Source organism: Somniosus microcephalus, chromosome 28, assembly GCF_052327205.1.
Source record: "Somniosus microcephalus isolate GS21.2 chromosome 28, FLI_Smic_1.0, whole genome shotgun sequence".
Taxonomy (NCBI): domain Eukaryota; kingdom Metazoa; phylum Chordata; class Chondrichthyes; order Squaliformes; family Somniosidae; genus Somniosus; species Somniosus microcephalus.
The window spans coordinates 34703688-34724948 of NC_141014.1; the positions used below are offsets into that span (position 1 = coordinate 34703688).

The following is a 21261-nucleotide window of genomic DNA, read 5'->3' on the forward strand; positions in this document are numbered from 1 at the left end:
GACTAGACAGACTAGATGCAGGAAGGATGTTCCCGATGGCGGGGGAGTCCAGAACCAGGGTCACAGTCTAAGGATAAGGGGTAAGCCATTTAGGACAGAGATGAGGAGGAATTTCTTCACCCAGAGAGTGGTGAACCTGTGGAATTCTCTGCCACAGAGGGCGGTGGAGGCCAATTCATTAATTAAATATATTCAAGAAGGAGTTAGATATATTTCTTAAGGCTAAAGGGATCAAGGGATATGGGGAGAAGGCAGGGACAGGGTACTGAATTTGGATGATCAGCCATGATCTCATTGAATGGCGGAACAGGCTCGAGGGGCCGAATGGCCCACTCCTGCTCCTATCTTCTATGTTTCTATGTCATCGACCTGAAACGTTAACTCGGTCTCTCTCTCCACAGATGCTGCCTGATCTGCTGAGTATTTCCAGCCTTTTCTGATTTAAATTTCGGCAAACCAAAGGGTTGTGGGCCAATGGCGGAGTTAGGTCGCAGATCAGCCATGATCTCCTTGAATGGAGGAACAGGCTCGAGGGGCTGAATGGCCTGTTTCTAGGACAGGGCCCGGGGGGGAAGCAAAGTCCACCGACTGGAACTTTCAACAAGAACCAGCCCCTCTAAACCCTCTGTAAAAGGCACCCCCGCACCCCTCCGCTCTTACCTGGGCCATGTTGGAGGTCTCGGGGGCCGGCCCATAGCTCATACTGCTGAAGATGTCACTGACACTCAGCTTGTCTGGAGCAGCGTTGGCAGCCATCACCCCGTCCCCGTATCCCAGCTTCTCCTGTCCTGTCAATCACCCGGACCCGCTTCCGTCGGAAGCAGGTCAGCGGGACCGCCTGCCGTGCCCACACTTCCTTCCGCCCGCAAGAAGGTCAAAAAGCCCGTTCGTTGCGTTCCTCGCCATATGGTTGACATTTAAGACCCCCCCAATAATTAATGTTTTTCCCCCTTTTGTAGAATTGTTTCTCTTACATTGTCACACGTCATTGTCGCAGGGAGAGAGAGAAAAAGACTGCTTCGTTGTAAATTTGCTGTGTCCGGCCTTTTTGTTCCAGGATGGTGTTGCTCGGGGAGCGATTTGGGGGATGGTGCGCATAGTAACGGGACAGAAGCAGCGGGTGGGTGCTGCCTGCTCCTCCAGTGGGTGTTTGCTGCTGAGTGGGTGCTGCTTGCTCCATTGGGTGTTTGCTGTTGAGTGGGTGCTGCTTGCTCCATTGGGTGTGTGATGTTGAGTGGGTGCTGCTTGCTCCATTGGGTGTTTGCTGTTGAGTGGGTGCTGCCTGCTCCAGTGGGTGTTTGCTGCTGAGTGGGTGCTGCTTGCTCCATTGAGTGTTTGCTGCTCCATTGGGTGTTTGCTGCTGAGTGGGTGCTGCTTGCTCCATTGGGTGTTTGCTGGAGTGGTTGCTGCCTGTTCTAGAGGCACGTGCCTCAGTAATAGCAGAGCGACTTCACAGAATCACAGAAACCCCACAGTGCAGATAGAGGCCATTTCGGCCCATCGAGCCTGCACCGACACATATCCCACCCGATCCCCGTAACCCCTACACCAACACATATCCCACCCTATCCCTGTAACCCCACGTATTTAATCCCCCTAACACTAAGGGTCAATTTATCATAGCCAATCAACCTAACCCGCACATCATGTTGTGTCTCTTTTGTAACACTTTCCTGCAGGTCGAGGTTGAGCAGAGACCTTAAAGGAACAGACCAGAATAAGCACAATAACCCATTAGCAGCTATACAGCACACCAGGCCCATTAGCAACCCCAGCAGATCATCTAGTTATAGTTGCACTTCCCCCTCCGCCCCCCCCCCATTATTTTTTCTATTGTGCAGAAATGTAACTTCAAAAAGAAAAATTAACATGAAAGGTGAACTGCTGCATTATCAGACTGTCCTGTTTGTGTGTGTGTGTTTGACAGTCCTATCGGCCTTGACACTCACTCCTTTGGCGACTATTGAGAGGCATCCCCAGGCTTTACACACTCAACAAGTTGGACCATGGCAACGATGACAGACGGAAGCCTGCTTTCGGCTGAGACGCACGAGGAGGATGCACTCTACGAGCAGCTGCTGCTGCAGGTAGGCACGATCACTGCCCCATCCCACCCAGCACCTTGGGTGGAGTGCCAGCTCTGGGCCACATATTAAATGGAGCCAAGTGAAAATGTTGGAAATACAAGAGCCAGTCTGTAGGCTTTTGAAAGGGGAAGAAATGGTTAAACGTGCTGTTTCTTTCCAGTATTTTCTGTTTTGTTACAAATTTCCACTGTTTTTCTTTTCATATCGTCATAATGTCTTTCGGATGAGACGTTAAACCGAGGCCCCGTCTACGCTCTCAGGTGGACGTAAAAGATCCCATGGTGCTGTTTTGAAGAAGAGCAGGGGAGTTCTCCCCGGTGTCCCGGCCAATATTTATCACTCAATCAACATCACTAAAAACAGATTATATGGTCGTTATCACATTGCTGTTTGTGGGACCTTGCTGTGTGCAAATTGGCTACTGCGTTTCCTACATTACGACAGTGACTACACTTCAAAAAAAGTACTTCATTGGCATTGGTGGTCGTGAAAGTTGCTATATAAATGCAAATCTTCTTTCTTTACTCTCTCCCAATGCACTTACTGTTTTTTTTTTTAATTCACTTATTCCACACATTATTATTATACAATAATAATTTGTCTTTTAATACTCCTGTGAAGCGCCTTGGGACGTTTTACTACGTTAAAGGTGCTATATAAATACAAGTTCTTGTTGTTGTAAGAAAAACGAAAAAGCTTCGAACTCTGCCAAGTAAAGTAATTCTTAAACCAGGTTTATGCTTAATGATTTTCTAGAAGCTGTAGATTTTTTTATAAAGAACAGCCAGTTGTAAAATCTTATGTCTTCAGCATAATATGTATCTATATAACTCTTAAATTAAAAAAAAGTACACATATTACTTTCTGACATAGGATTTAGTTATCACTTTTTAAACAAATAATAGATGAGTGCGGAGATTGCTATCATTCAAAGAGGTCTATAGCATCTGTACATCCAAAGTGCTTTACAGCCAATCAAGTACTTTTGAGGTGTAGTCGCTGTTGTAATGTAGGAAAGGCAGCGGCCAAATTGTACACAGCAAAGAGCAATCGGGTAATGACCAGATTTTTTTTTTAGTGATGTTGGTTGAAGGATAAATGTTGGCCAGGGCACTGGGGATAATCCCCTGCTCTTCTTCGAAATAGTGCCACGGGATCTTTTACGCTCACCTGAGAGCCAGTATTCACTGCCAAGATTCGCACATGCATGGCCACTTGTACGAGATGCTGCAAGTGAAACTGTAGAGTGTCTTCAGGAGAGGAGAGGGGCCGAATGGCCTACTGCTGCTCCTATCTTCTGTTTCTATGAGGATATTTTGCACTCGAGAAGGAGCGCCAAGCGAGGAAAGGGTGCCTTAAACTTTGTTGATAGCATTTTATGCAGACTTAAACACTGATATACTTGTCCGACACTTGTATTAATGCCTTGTGCCCCTCATTTAATTACCTAAGGAAGGATATACCTGTCTTAGAGGGAGTGCAACGAAGATTCACTAGACTGATGCCTGGGATGGTAGGATTGTCCTATGAGGAGAGATTGAGTAGATTGGGCCTATATTCCCTAGAGCTTAGAAGAATGAGAGGTGATCTCATTGAAACATACACAATTCTTATAGGGCTTGACAGGGTAGCTGAAGGGAGGATGTTTCCCCTGGCTGGAGAGTCTAGAACCAGGGGTCACAGTCTCAGAATAAGGGGTCGGCCATTTAGGACTGAGATGAGGAGAAATTTCTTCACTCGAAGAATTTGTGGATCTTTGGAATTCTCTAACCTGTGGCTGTGGAGGCTCAGTTGTTTAATATATTCAAGGCTGAGATCCATAGATTTTTGGGCACTAAGGGAATCGAGGGATTTGGGGATCGGGCAGGTAGATGGAGTTCAGGTCGATGATCAGCCGTGAGCTTATTGAATGGCGGAGCAGGCTTGAGGGGCTGAATGGCCGACTCCTGCTCCTATTTCTTCGGTTCTAAAGACCGCTTGAGGTTTGTTTTTTTAAGCCACTGCAGTTTTTAGTTATTCTCACTGGTTTCCTCTTCCTCCTTAGGCTGCGAGGGAAATGCAAAGCCAGCTTCCAACAACGCAGGAATCCAAGCAGATCGTACCACTGCCAGGTACGCAATCATGTCCACCCTGCGGAGAATTCCACCGAAGCGACAAGTGCGCTGTGCCTAACCCTTCCCTTCCCTTCCTACTTGTTGGTACAGTTACCCTCCTTTTCAGAAGCAGTCAGCTAATCCACAACTTGGAATTAGTGGCGAGTCTGGGGTTTAATCTGAGACGTGTGGGTAAAAACTAACAAACGAAGCAATGCATCATCAAAATATAACAAAGCGTTAATCTGTCTGAATGAGGACATGAGGGGATAAAAACTAAATAGATTCCAGACGATCTTTACACAGTGACTCTATTTAACTTGCAAGTTACACTGGGCTTCTGGTGGACTGGAGTTAAAAGGAGTATAATTATTTTCAAAACAAAGACTTGCATTTATATTGCGCCCTTCATGACCTCTGGACATCGCAAAGCACTTTCCAGCCAGTGAAGTACTCTTTGAGTTGTAGTCTGTTGCAGGAAACACGGCAGCCAATTTGTGCACAGCAAGCTCCCACAGACAGTAGTGTGCTAATAACCAGATAATCTGTTTTCTAGTGACATTGGTCAATGGATAATTATTAGCCAGGACATCAGGGATAATTCCCCATCTCCTCTTCAAAATAGCGTCACAGGATCTTTTACGTCCACCTGAGAGAGCAGACGGGGCCTCGGTTTAACGTCTCATCTGAAGGACGCCACCTCCGACAGTGCAGCACTCCCTCAGCACCGCACTGGGAGTGTCGGCCTAGATTTTTGTGCTCAAGTCTCTGGAATGGGACTTGAACCCACGACCACCTGACTCAGAGGCGAGGGTGCTACTCACCGAGCCACGGCTGACTCAAGAGGGTACCTGCTGGTACCTTGTCCAAGGGGGTATTCGACACACAAGCCAATGCTGTAAGCGCCAGAAGATTATTTTACCATGGTCATTATAGCCAAGGCCTGTTCTGACCTCCTCCAACATCTGCGCATGTGCACTTGACAGTGGACATCAATGACTAATGGGAGGGGACGTCCCTGGTTTATTCCCCCCCCCCCCCCCAATCTTTCTCTAGGCCAAGGGTGCTGAGGCCAGTTTTGTATCCCTACTGCTACAACAACAACACTTGCATTTATATAGCACCGTTAACGTAGTAAAACGTCCCAAGGTGCTTCACAGGATAGGTTATCGGACACAGTTTGACACCGAGCCACTTGGGACAGGTGACCCCCGTCAGCCGTTGCTCAGTGGGTTGTACTCTCGCCTCTTGAGTCAGAATGTCATGAGTTTAAGTCCCACACCAAGGACTTGAGCACGAAATCTAGGCTGGCACTCCCAGTCTCAGGATAAGGGGTCGGCCATTTAGGACTGAGATGAGAAATTTCTTCACTAAGAGGGTGGTGAATCTTTGGAATTCTTTACCCCAGAGGGCTGTGGAGGCTCAGTCGTTGAGTATATACAAGACAGAGAGCGATAGATTTTTGGATATTAAGGGAACCAAGGGATATGGGGATAGTGCGGGAAGGTGGAGTTGAGGTAGAAGATCAGCCATTATCTTATTGAATGGCGGAGCAGGCTCGAAGGGCCAAATGGCCGACTCCTGCTCCTATTTCTTATGTTCAAAAGCTCGGTCAAAGAGGTAGGTTTAAAGGAGGAGAGAGAGGCAGAGAGGTTTAGGGAGGGAATTCCAGAGCCTGGGGCTAAGGCGGCCGTCGGAGCAAGGGAAATCGGGGCAAAAAGTACTTTACTGTTTTTGAAGGCTCCTTGTACTGCTGACCCTAAATCAATTGGCAAAAATGTCACCCTTTTCACAGGCTTCTGCGTGAAGACAAAGACGAGCAGCAGCAGCGAGAAGGTTTTCGTCAACGTGTGCAAATCTGAGCAAATCCCACCTCCGCCAGATCTCTCCGAGGAAGGCTTGGTGAGCCTGCTGGAATCTGAAGACCCTTCCGGATACAGGATTCCCATGAGCCTCGGCGAACCGCATGCCGAAGTTGACAACAGTGCGTGTTTGTGTAATGGCGGGGGGGGGGGGGGTGTGTGACGTAAGAGAACTACGAGGCACTCGGTCTGAGTATTAAACAAGGCTTTAATCAACTGCTTTTCAACACGGAGATCTAGTTGTGTCCTTCACTAGTTCCTGTTAAAGAATGTCCTGAGCAAGCTGGGCCCGTGCCCGAGTATTTATACTCTCCCTGGACAGCGCCACCAGCAGGCCGCCCAGTATTATTTCATAAGTCATTTCCCATGAATGACAAGATTCATGTCAGGGGGGAAAGGAGGAAGTTAATTAAACCCTGCCCTCTCTGCTAGCTGGTGTGTGGGGGTGGGGGGGGAGGTGGTGCGAGTGGTGGGGGAGGCAGGGTGGGCAGGTGGACAAGGGAAGTGGGGGGGGGGGGTGGCGGGTGGTGTCAGCGCACCATCCAGCGTGGCAGTGACCTGTACAGAGCGGGAAGGTCCCAGGGTCGTTTCTTGTTCTGTGCCGAGTTAGGTGTAAATGTCAAGGGAGGACCGGATTGGACTTTGCAGTGGAGAGCCCTGGTCTGAGCTCACATCGTAAGCCCTCTTGGGCAAGGTGCCAGAGGGCAGGCATTGCTGTGGAGCAGGGCACCAGCATGAGAGGAGGGAAAGGAAAAAATTGGAAGGAGAAAGAAATGTTGTATTAGGGATGATTGAAATTGTTTGGGTTTTTTCAGGTGGTAATGGATGCACTGCATACGACATAGTCATCAATTCAAAATTTTACAACAAAATTCAGGTAAGGCCCGATGATTTATGTTGATGGCTCTCGCGTGATTGCTCACAGTGTAACTGGTGGGTGGGTAGGGTAATAGAATCAGAGAATGATACAGCACAGAATGAGGCCATTCAGCCCATCGTTCTTGTGCTGGCTCTTTGGTAGAGCTATCTCATTCGTCCTACTCCCCTGCTCTTTTCCCCATAGCCCCGCAAATTTTTCCTTTATCCAATTCCCTTTTGAAAGTCACTATTGAATCTGCTTCCACTGCCCTTTCAGGCAGCGCATTCCAGATCACAACTCGCTGCGTAAACATTTTTTTCCTCATGTCACCTCTGGTTCTTTTGCCAATTACGTTAAATCTGTGTCCTCTGGTTACCGACCCTCCTGCCACTGGAAACAGTTTCTCCTTATTTACTCGATCAAAACCCTTCATCTCTATTAAATCTCTGCGCTAAGGAGAATAACCCCACTTAATCCAGTCTCTTCACATAACTGAAGTCCCTCCTCCCTGTGTAGTGGCTATGACACCGAACCAGTAACCCAGGGGTCCAGAGTTCATGGCAATAATTGAATTTGTTACATCTGGTCATTGTGGACAGGACTGGCACCCGAAAAATAGCTATGAAGCTGCCAGATTGTCATGAAAACCCAACTGATTCACCAGTGTCCTTCAGGGAAGGGAACCTGCCACCACTACCCAGTCTAGCCTACGTATGTCAGTCGTGGCTCAGTTGGTAGCACCCTCGCCTCTGAGTCAGAAGGTTGTGGGTTCAAGTCCCACTCTAGGCACTTGAGCACAAAAATCTAGGCTGACACTCCAGTGCGGTGCCGAGGGAGTGCCGCACTGTCGGAGGTGCCGTCTTTCGGATGAGACGTTAAACCGAGGTCCCGTCTGCTCTCTCAGGTGGACGTAAAGGATCCCATGGCACTATTTCGAAGAAGAGTTCTCCCTGGTGTCCTGGGGCCAATATTTATCCCTCAACCAACATCACTAAAACAAATTATCTGGTCATTATTACATTGCTGTTTGTGGGAGCTTGCTGTGTGCAAATTGGCTGCTGCATTTCCCACGTTAAAACAGTGACTCCACTTCAAAAGTACTTCATTGACTGTAAAGCGCTTTGAGACGTCCGGTGGTCGTGAAAGGCGTTGTATAAATGCAAGCCTTTCTTTCTTTATGACTCCAGCCCCACACTGTGTCTGCTGATGTTTAAAGCCCTCTGAAGTGGCCCAGCGTGACCATCTTGGGGTTACTAGGGATGGGTAGTAAATGTGGCCCTGTGTTGCCTACATTCTGATAAATAAAAATATTCGTGAAGTGGTTTAATGAGAGACAGTGAACAACAACAGCAGCTTGCATTTATATAGCACCTTTAATGTACTAAAACGTCCCAAGGCACGTCACAGGAGCGATTATCAAACAAAATTTGACACTGAGCCACACAAGGGGATATTGGGGCAGAGCAGCAAAAGCTTGGGTCAAAGAGGGAGGTTTTAAGGAGCGTCTTAAAGGAAGAGAGGGAGGTAGAGAGGCGGAGAGGTTTAGGGAGGGAATTCCAGAGCTTAGGGCCCAGGCAGCTGAAGGCACGGCCGCCAAAGGTGGAACGATTAAAATCGCGGATGCGCAAGAGGCCAGAATTGGAGGAGCGCGGAGATCTCGGAGGCTTTCGGGGCTGGAGGAGGTTACAGAGACGGGGAGGAGCGAGGCCACGGAGACAAGGATGAGAATTTTAAAATCGAGGCGTTGCTCAACCGGGAGCCAATGTAGGTCAGCAAGCACAGGGGAGATGGGTGAACAGGACGTGGTGTGAGTTTGGATACAGGCAGCAGAGTTTTGGGTGCGCTTATGTAAAGAATTTGGGACGTCCTGAGGTGGTGAAAAGCGTGATACAAATGCAAGTCTTTCTTTAATGTAGGAAAAGTAATTTATTGTCTTTTTTTTTGACACAGAAAAACAAACACTTCATGGAATTCTTTATGACGATCGGCTTTGAAGGACTGGAAAACAAATATAACTTTGAACTCTCCCGAGGTAGGTACCTAGGTTAGTTTGTTTAAGCTTGCCACTTAGTTTTTCATTAATACCCTACCCCTTTCTAACCTTGGTGCAGATCCTTCACGTGCTGAGCCACATTTGATGGTAGCCGGATCCAACACTTGAGCATAGTGAGGCGCTTCCCAGGAGACTGGCACATAATTCAGTCGACATTTTCTTCAGAGTTGAGTCTCCTTCCCCGAGACCTGCCTAGGTTGTTTTAATTTGGTGGTGGTGGAGGGTGACGGGGAGAAACGGTTGCACGCTGCTATTTTCGACCGCAGTTTTTGTGAGGGTGGAAGAGACATGTTTCTTTTGAAACCACGGTGGCATAGTGGTTAGCACTGTTGCCTCACAGCGCCAGGGACCCGGGTTCGAATCCGGCCTCGGGTGACTGTGTGTAGTTTGCACATTCTCCCCGTGTTTGCGTGGGTTTCCTCCGGGTGCTCCGGTTTCCTCCCACAGTCCAAAGATGTGCGGGTTAGGATGATTGGCTATGATAAAATTGACCCTTAGTGTTAGGGGGATTAAATACGTGGGGTTACGGGGATAGGGTGGGATATGTGTTGGTGTAGGGGTTACGGGGATCGGGTGGGATATGTGTCGGTGCAGGCTCGATGGGCCGAAATGGCCTCTATCTGCACTGTGGGGTTTCTGTGATAATTACCGGTCACCAGAAGGCTGGAAGATCGCCAGTGCTCCCGGTCAAGCAACACCTCGATTTTTAAAATTCTCATCCTTGTTTTCAAATCCCTCCATGGCCTCGCCCCTCCCGATCTCCGTAATCTCCTCCAGCCCCACAACCCTCTGGGATCTCTGTGCTCCTTTAATTCTGTCCTCTTGAGCATCGCTGATTTCAATCGCTCCACTATTGGTGGCCGTGCCTTCAGCTGCCTGGGCCCTAAGCTCTGGAATTCCCTCCCTAAACTTCTCCGCCTCTCTACCTCTCTTTCCTCCTACAAGACACTCCTTGAAACCTACTTTTTTGACCATAGAAACATAGAAGATAGGAGCAGGAGTAGGCCATTCAGCCCCTCGAGCCTGCTCCGCCATTCAATGCGATCATGGCTGATCATCCAAATTTAGTACCCTGTCCCTGCCTTCTCCCCATATCCCTTGATGCCTTTAGCCTTAAGAAATATATCTAACTCTTTCTTGAATATATTTAATGAATTGGCCTCCACTGCCTTCTGTGGTAGAGAATTCCACAGGTTCACCACTCTCTGGGTGAAGAAATTCCTCCTCATCTCAGTCCTAAATGGCTTACCCCTTATTCTTAGACTGTGACCCCTGGTTCTGGACTCCCCCGCCATCGGGAACATCCTTCCTGCATCTAGACCAAGCTTTTGGTCATCTGCCCTAATACGTATCTCTTTATGTGGCTCGGTGTCAAATGTTGTTCTATTACGCTCCTGTGAAGCGCCTTGGAACGTTTTACTGCGCTAAAGGTGCTATATAAATACAAGTTGTTGTGTTGGTAAGCTGCCTCGCTTTAGCGTGCTTAACTCCAGCAGTACCCCTTGTACCCACTTTGGGATCTTTCCAAACTCCACCTAGTGTCTCTGGATGGGTAAGTGGGGTACATTGCTGCAGGGAGAGAGCCAGCACTCCATATTTGGTGAACATGCCACTGTTTTTGGTCTGGAGACTCTTAAACATGATGGTGGTGGTGGGCCAACCAGAGATAAAATAAGTTGAGGAGGACCTATGTGCTCAATCTGAACCGAGATGCTCAAGGCCGTGCCCGACTTGATCTCCACCAGACAATAGAGACCGTCATTGTCCGTACCTGAACCCAGATTCCAGAGGTGAAAGGTCAGTATTCCCACCGAGTTGCTGAAGTTGTTAACAATTTGGTTCCTTCCCAGAATGGCGAATGCTGAAAAACAGGACATTTCTGGGGTCCATAGCAGAACAGAACATCAGAACAAAATCGAAACCGGTTATCCAGGAACTGGACTCCAGGTAAAGTGGTAGAAGAAAGAACTCGCATTATTATAGCACCTTGCACAACCTTGGGATGTATTTGATTCCCTGCACATTGATGGCATGGTGTTCGAAAGAGCACGATAGGGCCAGAATCGTACAACATAGCCCCTCGAGCCTGCTCCGCCATTTACAGGAAACATTGTTATATCCGGCATCGACGGGACCGAGCTGTTGCTGATCTATCAAAACTGCCGGACGTACCAGCGTTAATGTTGAAGCATACGGAGGTTTTCATCTCCGTATCTGACAACAAACACTGTTGCTTAGCAACAGCTTCTAAACAGTCGGCCGTACCTTAGAAGCGTCTCTCTGAAGCTGTTGCTAAGCTACAGAGACTTTGTAGAGCACGACTGTTGGAAAAAAAAAAGCCACGAGAAGAAAAAAAAACTAACAAAACGGCTCCTGATTTCTGCCAGTAGGTCGAGGTTTCTGGACATACAACCTCCGGATAAACCAAAGTTTCCTGTAATGAGATCATGGCTGATCATCCAAATTCAGTACCCTGTCCCTGCTTTCTCCCATATCCCTTGATCCCTTTAGCCTTAAGAAATATATCGAACTCCTTCTTGAATATATTTAATGAATTGGCCTCTACTGCCTTCTGTGGTAGAGAATTCCACAGGTTCACCACTCTCTGGGTGAAGAAATTCCTCCTCACCTCAGTACTAAATGGCTTACCCCTTATCCTTAGACTGTGACCCCTGGTTCTGGACTCCCCGACCATCGGGAACATCCTTCCTGCATCTAGTCTGTCTAGTCCTGTTAGAATTTTATAAGTTTCAATGAGATCCCCTCTCATTCTTCTAAACTCCAGCGAGTATAAGCCCAATCGACTCAATCTCTCCTCATACGTCATTCCTGCCATCCCAGGTATCAGTCTGGTGAATCTTCGCTGCACTCCCTCCATGGCAAGAACATCCTTCCTCAGATAAGGCGACCAAAACGGCACACAATCCTCAACGTACAGCGCAGAAGGAGGCCATTCAGCCCTTCGTGCTTGTGCCGGCTCTTTGAAAGAGCTCTCCAATTAGTCCCACTCCCCTACTCTTTCCCCATAGCCCTGCAGTGCACACGGTAAAATAATCACAGCCACCGGTGAGGTTCCGATGGGAGCATTGTTACAGTGGCACCGTGGGCAGACAGCTGCTGGAGCTCTTTGCACATTCTATATTTTTCATGTATAAAGATTCAAACCAGTGGAAACCGTAGGGTCAAAAAACAGCCTGTGACATGAAGAACATAAGAACTAGGAGCAGGAGTCAGCCATTCGGCCCTTCGAGCCTGCTCCGCCATTCAATGAGATCATGGCTGATCTTGGACCTCAACTCCACTTTCCTGCCCGATCCCCATATCCCTTTTCTCTTCCCCAGAGAGCTGTGGAGGCTGGGTCATTGAATATATTTTTAAGGCGGAGATAGATTTTTGAAAGGATCAATCTAGTGAACCCTGACAATCACTAAACCCATGCCGTCCTATTTTATTTTGACAGCACTCCGTCCCAGGGAAGTTGCAGTAACCCTCTCATATCAGAAGTGGAAAGGTAAGATTACTTCATCTTGCTTCAGAGTGGGAGAAGGTAATTGATTACCAGGAGATTTATAACTAATATAATACTGAGCGATCGAGATGCTGATTGTGGGCGCCACCGTCCGCATTCCCACCTGGGACCTGGGCAATGGGTTTATTTCTGCGAAAGGGGCAGCCACACCATATACGAGGGTTGTGCGCTGTTAGGGGATTGTTGACGTCTTTGCTTTCTCTGTCCTGGCAGTACCTGCGTGGAGCCGGATTACACGATTGTGGCTGAGCCTGCAGACGGACACCCCAGTTTCCTGGTCGCGGAAATTTCCTTACCCAAAGTGGTTAGTATTAAATTCCCAGACCGCTGCATTAATGGAGATGGGGGGGTGGGGGGGGGGGGGAACAATACCTGTGGAACAATACAAGAGCCCGAGTACGGTGAGGTCTGAGTGGAATGGAGCGGTGAATTAAAATGACAGGCGACCGGAAGCTCAGGGTCACCCTTACGGACTGAACGGAGGTGTTCCGCAAAGCGGTCACCCAATCTGCGTTTGGTCTCCCCAGTGTGGAGGAGACCACATCGTGAGCAGCGAATACAGTATACTAGAAGTACAAGTAAATCGCTGTTTCACCTGGAAGGGGTGTTTGGGGCCCTGGACAGTGGGAAGGGGGGAGGTATAGGGGCAGGTGTTACATCTCCTCTGCTTGCACGGGAAGGTGCCAGGCGAAGGGGAAGGGCTGTTTGGGGTGATAGAGGAGTGGACTAGGGTGTCTCGGAGGGAGCGGTCCCTACGGAATGCTGGGAGGGGAGGGGAAGATACATTTGGTGGTGGGATCACTTTGGAGGTAGCAGAAATGCCAGAGGATGATCCGTTGAATGTGGAGGCTGGTGGGGTGAAAGGTGAGGACAAGGGGAACCCTATCGTGGTTGACACTGCCCTCGACCGTGTCAGTTCTATCTCCTGCACTTCTGCCCTCACCCCTGCCCCTCCCTTTGCGGAACACCTCCGTTCAGTCCGTAAGGGTGACCCCGAGCTTCCGGTCGCCTGTCATTTTAATTCACCGCTCCATTCCCACTCGGACCTCACCGTCCTTGACCTCTTGTATTGTTCCACGGAAGCTCAACGTAAACTCGAGGAACAGCACCTCATCTTCCAATTAGGCACTCTGCAGCCTTCCGGACTCAATATCGAGTTTAACAATTTCAGATCATAACCTCGGCCCCTATTACATTTTTTCTTGTAATTTTTCCACTCTTTCCCCCCCCCCCCCTTTCCTTTTGTTTCTCTCTCACACCTGGCAGCCATCTCTTGCCCTGCCAGTACACTTCACACCTAATCTCAGCCTATTACCATCTCGTCTAGCTTCGAATACCTTTTATTGTCTCTTTTACTTCTTTTGTCCGATCGCAGCCCTGCCTTCGATCCATTTTCTTTTCTTTCCAGTTTTGAAGAAGGGTTTCGACCCGAAACGTCAACTCAAATTTCTCTCCACGGATGTTGCCTGACCTGCTGAGTTTTTCCAGCATTTTCTGTTGTTACTTGATTATTAATGTGTGCTTACTTGTCTTTGTGAGTCTCACTCTCCTCTCTGGGTCAGAAAGTTGTGGATTTTAGCCCCGTACTCAGGATTGAATCAATCTAAGCTCACGCTCCATTACAGTACTGAGGGAGTGCTGTATTGTCAGAGAACATAAGAAATAGGAGCAGGAGTAGGCCATACCACCCCATTCAATAAGGTCATGGCCGATCTTCGACCTCAACTCCACTTTCCCACCCGATCCCCATATCCCTCGATTCCCCTAGAGTCCAAAAATCTATTGATCTCGGCCTTGAATATACTCAACGACTGAGCATCCACAGCCCTCTGGGGTAGAGAATTCCAAAGACTCCCAACTCTGAGTGAAGAAATTCTCCTCATCTCAGTCCTAAATGGCCAACTCCTTATCCTATGATCCCTAGTTCTAGACTCTCCCGCCAGGGGGAACAGCCTCTCGGCATCTACCCTGTCAAACCCTCTCAGAATCTTACCTGTTTCAATTAGATTACCTCTCATTCATTCTTCTAAACTCCAGAGAGTATCGGCCCATTCTACACACTCTCTCCTCACAGGACAACCCTCTTATCACAGGACCCAATCTAGTGAACCTTCGTTGCACTGCCTCCAAGGCAAGTATATCCTTCCTTAGGTAAGGAGACCAAAAATGTGCACAGTACTCCAGGCGTGGTCTCCCCAAAGCCCAGTACAATCGCAGCAAGACTTCCTTACTCTTGTACGCCAACCCCCAGTGCCGTTGGAGGTGCCGTGCTTCAGATGAAACCTTGGCCTCCAATTCCATCTGCCTATACAGGTTCAGTCAGGTTTCCAACTCCAATTTGTGATTCCATTACCCCTGCTGATGAGGGTGTGGATGCGAATGTCTAGTGAGGACAGGATTGGCTCAGCTATGATGCCCTTCGCTGTCGGACGCTTGCCAGTACTCACAGTTTAGGCTCAGATGTGAATAACGCCCTCTTAGATACCGGAGAGTAGCTGATGCCCATGAAACAGTATTCCAGTAAGAATCGGAGGCTGTCGGGAGAGAAAGAGAACATGAAAGCACCCTGCCAATCCAACACTGCTAGTGTATACACCCTTAGCGGAGATTTGGTAGAGGTGTTTAAAATCTGCTGTACGATTTTATGATTACAAGTTCTCTCTATGTGCTGCAGGATTCAGCAGGATCATTACTGCTTGACCTCGGAGAAGACCGGATCGTGTTGTGGGCCCGGCCAGACCTTTATCATCTAGATATTTACATCCCATACAACATCGTTCAGGAGGAAAGCGGCTCTCAGTTCAACAGGAATACCAGGGTAAGGAGAAGTCAATCTTTCAGGCAGATTGTTTTATAAGTATATTAAGGGCAAGAGGATAACCAGGGAAAGAGTAGGGCCCATTAGGGACCAAAGTGGCAATCTGTGTGTAGAACCGGAACATGTAGGTGAGGGTTTAAACAAATATTTTGCATCTGTGTTCACTATGGAGAAGGACGATGTAGACATAGAAATCAGGCAGGGGGATTGTGATATACTTGAACAAATTAGTATTGAGAGGGAGGAGGTACTAGCGGTTTTAGCGGACTTAAAAGTGGATAAATCCCCAGGCCCAGACGAGATGTATCCCAGGCTGCTGTATGAGGCAAGGGAGGAGATTGCAGGGGCTCTGACACAAATTTTCAGAACCTCTCTGGCCACAGGGGAGGTGCCAGAGGACTGGAGGACAGCCAACATAGTACCATTATTCAAGAAGGGTAGTAGGGATAAACCAGGAAATTACAGGCCAGTGAGCCTAACATCAGTGGTAGGGAAATTATTGGAAAAAATTCTGAGGGACAGAATTAGTCTCCACTTGGGGAGGCAAGGATTAATCAAGGATAGTCAGCATGGCTTTGTCAGGGGGAGATCATGTCTAACCAATTTGATTGAATTTTTCGAGGGGGTGACTAGGTGTGTGGATGAGGGTAGTGCAGTTGATGTAGTCTACATGGACTTCAGTAAGGCTTTTGACAAAGTCCCGCATGGGAGACTGGTCAAGAAGGTAAGAGCCCATGGGATCCAGGGCAATTTGGCACATTGGATCCAAAATTGACTTAGTGGCAGGAGGCAGAGGGTGATGGTCGAAGGTTGTTTTTGTGACTGGAAGCCTGTGTCCAGTGGGGTACCGCAGGGATCGGTGCTGGGTCCTTTGCTGTTTGTAGTGTACATTAATGATTTAGATATGAATGTAGGAGGTATGATCAGCAAGTTCGCAGGTGACGCGAAAATTGGTGGAGTGGTAAATAGCGAGGAGGGAAGCCTCAGGCGACAGGACGATATAGACGGGTTGGTCAGATGGGCAGAACAGTGGCAAATGGAATTTAACCCTGAAAAGTGTGAGGTGATGCATTTTGGGAGGACTAACAAGGCAAGGGAATACACAATGAATGGTAGGACCCTAGTAAGGTCAGAGGATCAGAGGGACCTTGGTGTGCATGTACATAGATACCTGAAGGCAGCAGGACAGGTAGATAAGGTGGTTAAAAAGGCATATGGGATACTTGCCTTCATTAACCGAGGCATAGAATATAAGAGCAGGGAGGTTATGATGGAGCTGTACAAAACGCTAGTTAGGCCACAGCTGGAATAGTGTGTGCAGTTCTGGTCGCCATACTATAGGAAGGATGTGATTGCATTGGAGAGGGTGCAGAGGAGATTCACCAGGATGTTACCTGGGCTGGAGCACTTCAGCTATGAAGAGAGACTGGACAGGCTGGGGTTGTTTTCCTTAGAGCAGAGAAGGCTGAGGGGGGACCTGATTGAGGTGTACAAAATTATGAGGGGCATAGATAGGGTAGATAGATAGGAACTTTTCCCCTTAGTACAGGGGTCAGTAACCAGGGGGCATAGTTTCAAGGTAAGGGGCAGGAGGTTTAGAGGGGATTTGAGGAAAAATATTTTCACCCAGAGGGTGGTTGGAATCTGGAACTCACTGCCTGAAAGGGTGGTAGAGGCAGGAACCCTCACAACATTCAAGAAGCATTTAGATGAGCACTTGAAACGCCATAGCATACAAGGCTATGGGCCAATTGCTGGAAAATGGGATTAGAATAGACAGGGCTTGATGGCCGGCGCAGACATGATGGGCCGAAGGGCCTCTTTCTGTGCTGTATAACTCTATGATTCTATGGGCTGGATTTTGATTGAGGAGGCGTGTAGGAGGCGGGACTACAACTTTCGGGGTTGTAGTCCCGCTTCCATCGAGTTGTGGCGAACCCACGCGATTTTCACTTGATTGACCTTATTGAGCCCGCCCAGCGGGCTCAGCAGGCCAATTAAGGGCCACCCGGCAACAGGTGACGTCACAGATTGACATTTCACTTTTGACAGATGAAATATCAGCGTTTGACAGCTCTTTGAAGCCGTCAAACACTGAAAACCTGTACTCCAAGTTAATTCCTTCCTCTCAGGCTGATTTAGAGATCTCTCCAGAACAGAAAGCTGAATGCTGGAACTTTTGACAGCTCGCGGCCATTCTGCTTTCTGTGCCGGTGAGATGAGGGACTCCCGAGACCTGAAGGAAGGAAGGCTGTAAAGGGAAGTAAAACTTATTTAAACACTTTACACACACCAAACACACTTACCTCTGCACTCATGCACCCATCACTCACCTGAACACCGGACATCTCGAACCCTCCAAGCCCGACGGTCCGCCTCGCTAACTTGGCGTGGTTTGGAGCCGTCGGGAATCCCACACTTCAGGAATAAAAATAGGGATTAGGCTAAAAACTGCCTGTTAACTACCTGTTAACAGGCAGTTAATTGGTACTAATCCCCTTCCCGCCTCGGGGAGGCGGGTCCCAGTGTGGGTCGGGTACCTGCCTCCTTTGAAACTGGCATGAAGACGGGATGGGTTCGTGCCCCCCCCCCCCCCCCGATTTCGAGATTTTAACCCCCCCCCACACGCCTCCAATCCCGCCTCCAAGGCCCAATGAAAATCCTGCCCTATGACTCTCACCAGTCACCTTGATAGTCAAGTTACCTGTGATGGACACCAGGCACAAGAGACTTTAGAACTGTTGTCAAAATGATAATGAAAATGGTAGCAGGGTCTGACCATGGTGCAGGCACTTGAGCATAGTGAGGTGCTTCCCAGGCAACTGGCACATAATTCAATCAATATTTTCTTCAGAGTTGAGTCTCCTTTCCCCGAGACCTGCCTAGGTTGTTGCAATTTGGTGGTGGTGGAGGGTGACAGAGAGAAACGGTTGCACGCTGCTATTTCCAACCACAGTTTTTGTGAGGGTTGTATAGACTTGTTTCTGTTGAAACCGTTACCGGTCACCAGAAGGCTAGAAGATCGCCAATGCTCCCGGTTAAACAACGCCTCGACTTTAAAATTCTCATCCTTGTTTTCAAATCCCTCCATGGCCTCGCCCCTTCCCTAGCTCTGTAATCTCCTGCAGCCCCACAACCCCCCTGTGACAGACACCAGGCACAAGAGACTTTGGAACTGTTGTCAAAATGTGTATTTTTTTTTTTAAACTGTACACCTACAGGAGCCAACACTGCCACAAATGAGCATACAGTATTGGTTAGGAGGGAATCGTTCCCTTTTACCTGGTTTCTGCTGTACATGTACAGGTGCTGGCACAGAGATACAGGCATGGTAGAGAGTACCAGACAAGAATGAATTGTTCCTCTTTATCCAGTGTGTACTGTACATGTGCAAGAGCCGACAGGAGTGAACTGTGCACCTTTAGTCAGTGTGCACTGTGGCAGGGCGAAAGAAAGTTTTGTATAAAGGTGACTGAATACGAGGGGGAAACTCCCCCTCAGAAGGGAAGCGAGTGTATTTGCCTCAAAACAAAATGCGGAATTCTTCAATTTCTCTACCGTTTCCTGGCAGGTTCTGACCGTCACGATGCCTGTGCAGCCAGCGTAAGAGCAGGAACGCTTCCAGGACCAGCAGTACTCATGAAGACCGGGTAACAGGGACTTGCACTCTCTCCCAGCGTGCACGCCGTCAGCGCTGCACATTTACTGTGTCGCTTCCCACTCCGATGACATGGAGGCCACTTTGAATTTGTTTTTCACTGTCACAATCTTGGGAATTATGTTTAAAAATAATTTTTTTAAAGTTCAGAGACAAAGCCCATTGCTATTGTCTTTTTGTTCCCCCCCCCCCGTGGCCACTGACTACCCTCTAGCATCTTGCCCAAGTTACCACGCTTCATGCACGTAAGCATTAATGGTGAAAGCTGTTCGACAGTAGAGGGCGTCACAGCCACGCTCAGTGCTGTCCTCCTCCAACATTCTTGTAGTCTTTGCAGCAACAGTCACTGGAGAATCAATCATAGAAACTTGCAGCACGGAAGGAGGCCATTCGGCCGGTGGTGCCTGTGTTGGCTCTTTGAAGGAGCAGTCGTGCTTAGCCTCGCATCCCCGCTTTTTGTCCGTAACCCTTCAAGTTCCTCATCCTCCAGTTCCTGTCCACCTCCCTTTTTAAAATTACCGATGGATTCAGCTTCCACCACCTTTTCTGATCGAGCGTTCCAGATCCCGACAACTCTCCGAGTGGAAAAACATTCCCGCTCCCCCGCCCCTCCAAATCTTTTGCCAATAATTTTAAATCTGTGACCTCTAGTTATTGACCCACTGATTAGGAGTGGGAATGCTGGCTGATTACTGCAAACGCACAGCAGGCTGTCCAGCATTTGATGGAAGAAGAAAGGTTCAGGATGCTCCCTTCATCAGAGCCCCGCGCTTTGATGAACGGTCACATCCAAAACGTTACCTTTACAGTCGCTGATTGACCTGCTGTGTGTCTCTAACCATTTCTGGGTTTTATTTTGGATTTATAGCGCTCGCATTTTTCTTTTAGGCATTAAAGTATATTTCACTGCTTGGGCCTGTTCTGAAATCAGGTCCAGTGCAACCAAATCCTTCTAATGGGCGAGTTTGCCAAGGTCTTTGTGAGTGCGGCAAGTTCTAAGTTCTCGGTTGTGCCTATCCTTCGACTAGGCTTTCCTTCTGCACCACCCTTGTGTGATGTAAATAAAAATCTTCTATTATCTAAACGGTGCAGCGTGTAAGCATGGGATCATTGCCAGTTCAATGGGCACCTGTTTCAATAGATGCAGCTTGAGTATTGTGTGCAGTTTTGGTCGCCTTATCTGAGGAAGGATGTTCTTGCCATGGAGGGAACGCAGCGAAGATTCACCAGGCTGATACCTGGGATGGCAGGAATGACGTACGAGGAGAGATTGGGTCGATTGGGCTTGTACTCGCTGGAGTTTAGAAGAATGAGAGGGGATCTCATTGAAACTTATAAAATTCTAACAGGACTGGACAGACTAGATGCAGGAAGGATGTTCCTGATGGTGGGGGAGTCCAGAACCAGGGGTCACAGTCTAAGGATAAGGGGGAAGCCATTTAGGACAGAGATGAAGAGGAATTTCTTCACCCAGAGAGTGGTGAACCTGTGGAATTCTCTACCACACAAGGCAGTTGAGGCTGAGTCATTAAATATATTCAAGAAGGAGTTAGATATATTTCTTAAGGCTAAAGGGATCAAGGGATATGGGGAGAAGGCAGGGACAGGGTACTGAATTTGGATGATCAGCCATGATCTCATTAAATGGCGGAGCAGGGTCGAGGGGCCGAATGGCCTACTCCTGCTCCTATCTTCTATGTTTCTATTGCTTCTTGCTTTTGTACTTTGAGCTGTTCACGGTTTGCAATGGATTCCTTCAGTGCGAAGGGACTCGCCTTGGTCATTTTGGATGAGGTTGGTGGAAGGAGCAGGAAATGACAAACGTGCTCATGGACTGGAACACAGAAGAACAAAATGAAAGAATGTTTTTTTTTTATTTGTTTATGGGATGTGGGCGCCGCTGGCAATGCCAGCATTTATTGGCCATCCCTAATTGCCCTTGAGAAGGTGGTGGCGAGCCGCCGCCTTGAACCGCTGCAGTCGGTTTTGTTTTTCGTAGTGGTTTGTTACAACTGAGTGGCTCGCTAGGTCATTTCAGAGGGCAGTTAAGAGTCAACCACATTGCTGTTGGTCTGGAGTCGTATATAGGCCAGACCGGGTAAGGACGGCAGATTTCATTCCCTAAAGGACATTAGTGAACCAGATGGGTTTTTACCACAATCTGATAGATTCATTACTGATACTAGTAATTATTCCAGATTTATTTAATTAACTGAATTTAAATTCCCCAGCTGCCGTGGTGGGATTTGAACTCGCGTCTCTAGATCATTAGTCCAGGCCTCTGGATTACTAGCCCAGTGAC

General features: G+C 48.3%; 2 protein-coding genes across 2 annotated transcripts in view; one reads left to right on the forward strand and one right to left on the reverse strand.

Annotated features, from left to right (window-relative positions):
* Window positions 1-864, reverse strand: part of aldh16a1 (aldehyde dehydrogenase 16 family, member A1) — a 68680-nt gene extending 67816 nt beyond the window's left edge. Inside the window, exon 1 of the mRNA XM_085969767.1 lies at window positions 661-864. Within this exon, the coding sequence (XP_085825893.1) occupies window positions 661-756 (96 nt within the window). The 5' untranslated portion in view covers window positions 757-864. The remainder of the gene's footprint in view (window positions 1-660) is intronic.
* On the forward strand, window positions 856-20047 carry pih1d1 (PIH1 domain containing 1). Its single transcript, XM_085969768.1, has 11 exons — window positions 856-1120; window positions 1928-2087; window positions 4132-4198; window positions 5976-6164; window positions 6858-6919; window positions 8852-8933; window positions 10805-10901; window positions 12415-12465; window positions 12697-12787; window positions 15158-15301; window positions 18873-20047. Exons 2-11 carry the CDS (start codon window positions 2007-2009, stop codon window positions 18906-18908), a joined length of 900 nt encoding a protein of 299 aa, XP_085825894.1. The 5' UTR covers window positions 856-1120; window positions 1928-2006; the 3' UTR covers window positions 18909-20047.
* Window positions 20048-21261: the final 1214 nt, after the last annotated feature.